This window comes from Corvus brachyrhynchos, unplaced genomic scaffold (genome assembly GCF_000691975.1).
Source record: "Corvus brachyrhynchos isolate BGI_N302 unplaced genomic scaffold, ASM69197v1 scaffold68, whole genome shotgun sequence".
NCBI classification, from domain to species: Eukaryota; Metazoa; Chordata; class Aves; order Passeriformes; family Corvidae; genus Corvus; species Corvus brachyrhynchos.
This window is the reverse complement of record NW_008240039.1, coordinates 2,264,136-2,271,834: the sequence shown is the minus strand read 5'-3', so window position 1 is coordinate 2,271,834 and position 7,699 is coordinate 2,264,136. Positions and strand designations below refer to the sequence as shown.

General features: G+C 40.3%; 1 protein-coding gene across 2 annotated transcripts in view; it reads left to right on the top strand.

Moving 5' to 3' along the window:
• Positions 1-66: 66 nt before the first annotated feature.
• Positions 67-7,699, top strand: part of LOC103622263 (solute carrier family 35 member E2) — a 9,655-nt gene continuing 2,022 nt past the window's right edge. The window contains exons 1-8 of one of the 2 annotated variants that reach the window (XM_008641179.2): positions 67-882; positions 2,344-2,862; positions 3,662-3,797; positions 4,736-4,863; positions 5,175-5,295; positions 5,624-5,677; positions 6,147-6,219; positions 6,781-6,926. In XM_008641179.2, the coding sequence (XP_008639401.1) occupies positions 2,538-2,862; positions 3,662-3,797; positions 4,736-4,863; positions 5,175-5,295; positions 5,624-5,677; positions 6,147-6,219; positions 6,781-6,926 (983 nt within the window). In that variant the 5' untranslated portion in view covers positions 67-882; positions 2,344-2,537. Of the gene's footprint in view, positions 883-904; positions 2,168-2,343; positions 2,863-3,661; positions 3,798-4,735; positions 4,864-5,174; positions 5,296-5,623; positions 5,678-6,146; positions 6,220-6,780; positions 6,927-7,699 lie in introns of those variants that run through there. The other variant, XM_017744090.1, reaches the window with a different exon arrangement.

Sequence of the window (7,699 nt, the reverse complement as noted above, 5' to 3'; positions counted from 1 at the left end):
GAGCGGCGGGCGCTGCCGCAGAGAAGGATCCCGAGGCGGGCCTGGGTAGGGGGATGGCGGTGCTGAAAAGCCCCTGGGCCCCAAGGCTGGGTCGGAAGGGCCGCGGTGCTCCCGCGGAGGGCTCCGGACCCCGCTCCGGCGAGAGGGATGCACCGGGAGCAGCGGGCACCGGGACACGGGCGGGAATGGGAATGGGAATGGCCTGCGGGGAGCCGGTTCGGAATGCGGAGGGAAGGCTCTGGCAGTGGGTGAGCAGAAACACATCTGGAGTGCCACAAAGTGCTAAGCTCTTTCAGCGTCTTCTCTGTATGGGATCTGTTAATAACTCTGCTGTTGTATTTGTAGTGTTTGTAACATCTTGGATGCTCTCGTTGCCATTAGTGAAGCAGTGTTAATATCCGCAGCTTGCTCAGGCTGCTGAGTTCTGCGCATCTGCTGCTTTGGGAGCAACATTTGGGTGACCTTTTGTGTAACAGATGAAGGGTCATGGACGCAAACCTTTGTTTTTTCACTGTCAGATCAGCCTTAGCTTCCCAAACCCTTGCAACATACTTGAGCTTTAGTTTCTTTTTGTGTAAAGCCGACTCGGTAAAGTTCTTTTTGGATATTTTTTCCGCCTTAATACATCGTTACTGGTAGTGTAGCTAAGGGTTGGGAGAAGATACGAGGAGTGTAAGAGGCACTGCACGCTGCTGGTTCTTTTGAGCTGGAAGATTGAGTCTTTGTGTGTAATCCAAGAGAAACAACTGCCAACCACTGCCACGTTTTCATCTGTTGGTAAACATCAGCGGCTGGTTGGCCTTGAGGGAGGAAGACTGAATTAGTTCCAGATGGAGAACTCTTTCAGCCCATTTAGACTTTCCAGTTGATTTAAGCCAGCAGGTCAGTAATTTAGGGGAGTAGTTTTGTTCTTATTTGCTGTTCTGCTTCCTGCCATGTGTGGAATCAGAGATATCAAATCTGATATTGCAGCGCTGCTGAGGGTGGGGCTTTGGTTGTGCTTAATTGGTCTTGGTTTTAATTAAGTTGCATAAACAGAAAAGATATTTAGAAAGCTGTGTTAATTAACTATTTTGAACGTAGAGGGGTATTTTTTTAATGTCCTGGAAAAGGAGGAGGAGTCAAGAATCCATTTTTCTTAACAAATTCTCTTGGAGAATGCGTATCTTTTGTCAAAGTGTTGTGTTAATCTGGATCACCACAAGTTCGTGGTTTGATGTGATGGTGTCAGAGGGTCCCATACCTCAGTGTACTGCTGGCATGAAGTCCTGGAAAAATGGGAAGTGATAAGGAGATGGGGATGGAAATCTTCAGCATATGGCTGTAATAACTAGAGAATGTGAGGAATGGAAAATTTCACTGTGAAGTAGCTGCTGTGTAGGATCCTGAGACTGACATGAGATATTTTAACTCCTTAGTACCTTGTTGTGATTTATTTGAGATGCCACATTGGATATTTAAAAAGCATTAAAAATAAAACCTTAAGAAAGGAAACTGTGAACTGTTCACAGAATCACGGCAGGTGCAGTAGCTCTTGTTACAACTCTTGTATTTCTCCTGCCATTGATTATGAGAGGAGTAAAGATCACAGGGTGGTTTTGTTGTTGTCTCTACTCTGCTGCTGTAACTTCCCACATTTTGTGTAATTTGTAAAAGAAAAAAGCTCTAGTTGCAAATCATTTAATGCCTTTTGCTGCCAAGTCTGTTTAAAAGGCTTTAAGAATTAGTTGCAAGTGCTAATATTGAATTGCAAGGTAGGGCAAAATGAGGAAGGTTGCATTATTCACATGGAGATAAATAAATAACCCCACTGGAAAGCTCTTGGACACCTGGATACATTTACCAGGGTAACTGTGTTTGTGATTACTGGGAGTTACAGCCCTTGATTATTGATTACTGTCTTTGACTCGGATTGGTAACAGGTTAATTAGTACAAAGGGCAGAGATTCCTGCTTGGATTTGCTGCGTTGGGAAGATTTTTCTGGGGAGTGGTTAAAGACAGAGATCAAAGACACTGTAGAATCTGGAAGAGGAGTTAGTTACAATTGGAAAGGCTGTGTTGAGGTGCTTCAGAGGAAAAAGGACATAAAAACACAAGGTCTGGTGTGTCTGTATGTGCTATTCCAGTCTGTATGTGCTATTCCAGAATAAAAAAAACCTCCCTAAGGTAAGTTCTTGTTGCTTAATCTTGGCATCAGGACATTAGGGGGTCAAAATCCAGTCTAAAAGATTACAGAAGTCTCTTTATCTTTCATAAAGTACAGGTGAAATGTGCTACCTTTGCTGCATTAGGGATGTAAAATGTCATATGTTTCTTTCTTCTTTCTCTTTTTTCCCTCTTAGGCAGAAAACATGGAACAGCCCACATGAGGAAGCATGTGAAGTTTGTATTCATGCAAGATGTTTTTTGGAGGACCAAGCCCAGTTTTCCAGGCCCCTGGGAGATGAAACATTAATCACATGACATTTTTGTTTCAACAAAAGCTGTGTCAGTGTTGCTTTGTGTGAAGGACAAATATTCATTTCTTCACCTCACCATGTCGGCTGTGACAAGTGCCCCGACACCGGAGGCCCCGAGTCCAACCACGCTGAAGGAGAAGCCAAAGGGAAAATCCCTGTTCCAGCTGGGCTCACTCTTTGCTAACAGGAGTGAGAAGTTTGTGATTGCTCGTAGTGACAGCTTGCCAGAGGAGAACGTCCTGAAAATCACAATCACAGAGACCACGGTCATTGAGTCCGACCTGGGCATCTGGAATTCCCACGCTCTCATCTACCTCACTTTGTGGTTTTTCTTCAGCTTTTGCACTCTGTTCCTTAACAAATACATTCTGTCCTTGCTGGAGGGAGAGCCCAGCATGCTAGGTACCCTGCCTTTCCTTTCCACCTGAATTCCAGGGAGAGATTTATTTATTTTACTGGAACAGGCTCCCCAGGGAATGGGAGCCCCAAAAGCTGCCAGAACTCCAGCAGCGTTTGGATAATGCTGTCAGGCACAGGGTGGGATTGTTGGGGGTCTGTGCAGGGATAAGAGTTGGATTGGATGATCCCTGTGGGTCCCTTCCAGCTCAGGATATTCCATGATCCTATGATTTGGCAATACCAGACCATCCCATATAAAGCTGAGGGAGAGACTGCTTCAACTGAAGGGAAAAATGCCTGGTTGGAAGATGTGGGGAGGGATCTTGGGGCTGGGAATTTGGGACTTTGGCCTTTAAAGTGGTTTCTGACACTCTTCTTTCCTCCACTCGCTGGGTGGGGGTGGGGGTGGGGGGGGGGGGGGGGGGGGAAGACATTTTTTTGTTTTCTGTGTTGGAGGGTTTAAAAAACTGTCAAATTTTGAGTAAGTTGTTGATGCTCTCCAGAGCTGTGCAGTGCAAGAGTTGCCTTTGGTGATCTCCATTATCCAATGGCCACTTTAGTTATTTGTTCTTTTTTAAGGGGCAAACAAAGGGCAGTTTATCTGTGAACCAGGTTTATAAACAGTTTATTGAGCTGCCTTGCTTAAATGTAGAAGTAAAGGGCTTTTGTGAGAACATATAAAATCCAGGCAGCGATCTCTTAACTGCATAGAAGTTTGTCTAAGAAATGTTCTCACATTGTTTGATTTGTTGTATTCCAGCATCTGATCTGGCTTTGTTTCCCCTCTCTGATCCTCTTTTAGGTGCTGTTCAAATGCTTTCAACCACCTTCATTGGCTGCATCAAAATGTTTGTCCCGTGCTGTCTGTACCAGCACAAAACCCGCATCTCCTACCCCCCTAACTTCATCATGATAATGCTCTTTGTTGGATTAATGAGGTAAATGGGGAAAGATTTCCTGCACTGTCTTTGCTAATATTTGTGGTTTTCTAAACAAAAGCTGTATTTTCCTGGCTCTCTGCCTTTTCATTCTTGATGAGGTATTTGGAGTATTCACCTTTCTCCTCCAAGAAATACCCCAGGACGATCTTATTTTTATTTCCTGTTGCTCCTTTTCCCAGATGTCAATAATTTTTTGGCCGCCTTGCCTTCCCATCACATTTACCTCTTTTCAGAGCACACTTCCCTTTCCATTTCCTTTCTTCCTGCTCTCTTTTGAGGCTGATTTTTGTTAAGTGTGTTAGTATTTACCAGCCTTTTGCCTCAAAAGTGATCCAGGCTATTAACATTTATCTTTTGCAAAGTCAGTGTTTGCTGGGTGCTGGGATTGTATCAGTTTGTGGTTGAGGAGGGAATAAAAATGGTTTTGTTTCCTCTACCCTACATAACTGATAAAGAATAATCAAATAAGCCATGAATTAAATTAATGTCATGGTTTAAACTGTGGGAATTATGTAGCATATTTAATTTACACTAAAGATAGATAACTGCAGATAAAGTTTCCTCAGTGAATTACTGTTTCTCAGAAGATTTTCACTTTTCACTGAGCCTGTTGAAAACTTTGGCATAAAAAATGGTCACTTGAACCTTGGAGTGTGTTAAAAAGTAAACTTTGTTTTCTGGAAATCCACTCTACAGCCAAAGATGTTGCACAATTGCCCAAGGGTGCCTTTATTTGCTTTAAATAAATAAATGCTTAAGCCAAAGCTGAAAGGAATAGATCTGACCTTGCAGGTGCAGGAGAAATTACAGTGCAATTCTTTTTGTGCCAGGTGTCTACGAGTAGCTCTTAAAGCATTATTTTAATTTCTTCTGGTGCACTAATTAATTCCTTCATTTCTTAAAAATTAATTTCTTCTAATGTTCTTCTGCTTCAGGTTTGCAACAGTGGTTCTGGGCCTGGTCAGCTTGAAGAATGTGGCAGTTTCATTTGCAGAAACTGTGAAAAGCTCTGCTCCTATTTTCACTGTCATCATGTCTCGGATGATATTGGGGGAATACACTGGTGAGTCCTGAAATGAGATTTAATTACTCTCTTTTATTTATTAGCCATGGTCAAAGAAAGTCCATCAAAATATAATGAATGCAGCTGGAAGGATCAGTCTGAACTTAATGAGTATGTAGAATTAAAAAGGGTTTGGTGTAAGGGCATTGTTGTTATTTTTCTGTCAAGAAATATTCTTGTGGCTTGAAATAACTGAAGTTCAGCGTGGTCCTTCTTCTTTGCTGTTCAGAATTTAAAATTCTCTCAAAAACCAACGTGGGATACATTAAAAATGCAGCAATTAAACTGAGAGTGACCCTTTTCTTTTGCAGGGTTGCTGGTGAATCTCTCCCTGATCCCTGTGATGGGAGGGCTGGCTCTGTGCACAGCCACTGAAATCAGCTTCAACATCCTGGGCTTCTCAGCAGCTCTCTCCACCAACATCATGGACTGGTGAGGCACAGGGAGAGCTCTGGCTGTGGAAAAAAGCAATTTCTTTCATTGGTAGCTGAAAGAAAATTTTTAATGTAGTTAATTCTGTACAGTGCATTGAAATGGTGGTATTGAAAATGCATTTTTAACAAATTATTCATTTTCTCTCTCATATCTAAGAGCATTATTGAAATTAAATCATAAAACTTCATTAGGCCAAACTTCTTTCTATACTTGTAGAAAATATTTACCCACCTGAGGGAAACAGGATTGATTGATTGATTGATTTGTCCTAATTAAAATACAGCTAAATGATAATTTTGAAAACTTTTTAAAATTTTTTTTCTAGTTTGCAAAACGTCTTTTCCAAAAAACTGCTCAGTGGAGATAAATACAGATTTTCGTAAGTATTCAAAATATTTCAGGTTTGGTTATAGTGGGGCTGCATAAGAAAACAAAATATTTATCATTATATTACACCAGAAGGTGTAAATCTGATCACCTTTATCATTTTATCAGGGAAAGAAAACTCCCCTGAGCTCCCACTGCAAGTTTCATAATCTGCTACAACTCTCAGCAAATCCCCCCAAAATAATAATTTCACAGAAATCAGTCCTTATTCTGCAATCAGGAACCATCCTTAGCATTGTTGGGGGGGCAGAAAGCAACTTTTTATCGATGAAACTGAAACCAAGAGTAAAGTCTTGTGCTAAAAAACACCTTTCACAATATATTTCCATTTTGCCATGAGATAAAAAGCTGCTTTTGGTCTTTTGTGCCTTTTAGCTTCAGTCCCTGAGAGCAAACCTCTATCTTTGCTTTGAAAAAGGAAGCTTTAAATAATTTTAATTTTTTTTTTTTCTCCTTTGTAGAGCCCCAGAGCTTCAGTTCTACACAAGTGCTGCTGCTGTGGTTATGCTTATTCCAGCTTGGATATTTTTCATGGTAATTTGAAATCATTATCATTAGTTTAGGGGGTTTTTTTAATTGTAAGCAGAATGTGCAGCAAAGGTTAATCTTAAATTTTACCTTTCATCCTTCCCATTTTTTAAAATCAGCCTCAAATACAACTCATCTTACATTTGCAAGAGATTGGGGGAGTAAAAAAGAGAAAACTGTAAAAGAAATCATTTAATATAGACATGAGTTAATCCAAAAAGCCTGAGTTTATCTCAAGATTTTTGAGTTCAAATCACAATTTTATCTCAGTGCATTTGAAGTTTGAGGTAAAGACTTGCAAACAAAATCTGGAATATTTGGTGACTTTTTGTTGATATTCATGTGGTGTACAGAAATATTAATTCTCTGAAAGCAAATTTTTTTGGAGAAAAAACGTCAGGATCTAAATGTCTTTAAATATTTTAGGTTTTGTTGGGCTAAAATTTAAATGTAAAACTACATCTGCTTCTAACAGTTGGGTGGAAAATTACTTTTAGATTTTTCTCACGAACTAAACCCTTAAATTCCTTTTTTTTTTTTTTTTTTTTTTTTTTTCTCGCCATTTAGGATGTGCCTGTGATTGGGAAAAGTGGGAGGAGCTTCAGCTACAACCAGGATATTGTCTTTCTCCTCCTGATAGATGGAGTCCTGTTCCACCTGCAGAGTGTCACAGCCTATGCCTTGATGGGGAAAATTTCTCCTGTGACTTTCAGGTAAAATTGTCAGGAACACTGTTTTTTGTCAGGAAACACTATTTTACATTTTTTTTCGGTCAGGAGCACTATTTTATATTTTTTTGTCAGCAACAATATTTTACATATTTTTGGTCAGGAACACTATATTTTTTTTTTTGTAAGGAACATTATTTTTTTTTTTGGTCAGGAACAATATTTTCTATCTTTTTGTCAGGAACATTATTTTATATTCTTTTTCAGGAACACTATTTTATATTCCTTTTCAGGAACACTATTTTATATTTTTTTGTCAGGAGCACCATTTTATAACTTTTTGGTCAAGAACACTATTTTGTATTTTTTTGTCAAGAACACTATTTTATATTCTTCTTTTCCTGCTCAGTATTTCTGCTTGGGAGCCAGGCAGTAAAGGTAGTATGCAAAGAGATGAAAGAGGTAAATCACAGGATGGTTTGGGTTGGAAGTGGAATCTGTGTTGGTGTTGAAAAGCAAAGAAAACAAGGGAGTGTGCAAAGAGATGAATGAGGGAAATCACAGGATGGTTGGGGTTGGAAATGAAATCTGAGGTGATGCTTTGAAAAAAAAGGAAAACTGCAAAGAGAAGAATGAGGGAAATCAGGATGGTTGGGGTTGGAAGGGGAATCTGAGGTGGAAAACTAAAGGTATTTGCAAAGAGATGAATGAGGGAAATCAGGATTGGGGAAGGGGAGTCTGAGGTGGTGTTTAGGAGCAAGGCAGACATTAAAGCCTGGCTGTGGGACATGGCAGAGCTGCTGCCCCTGCTGCCCCTG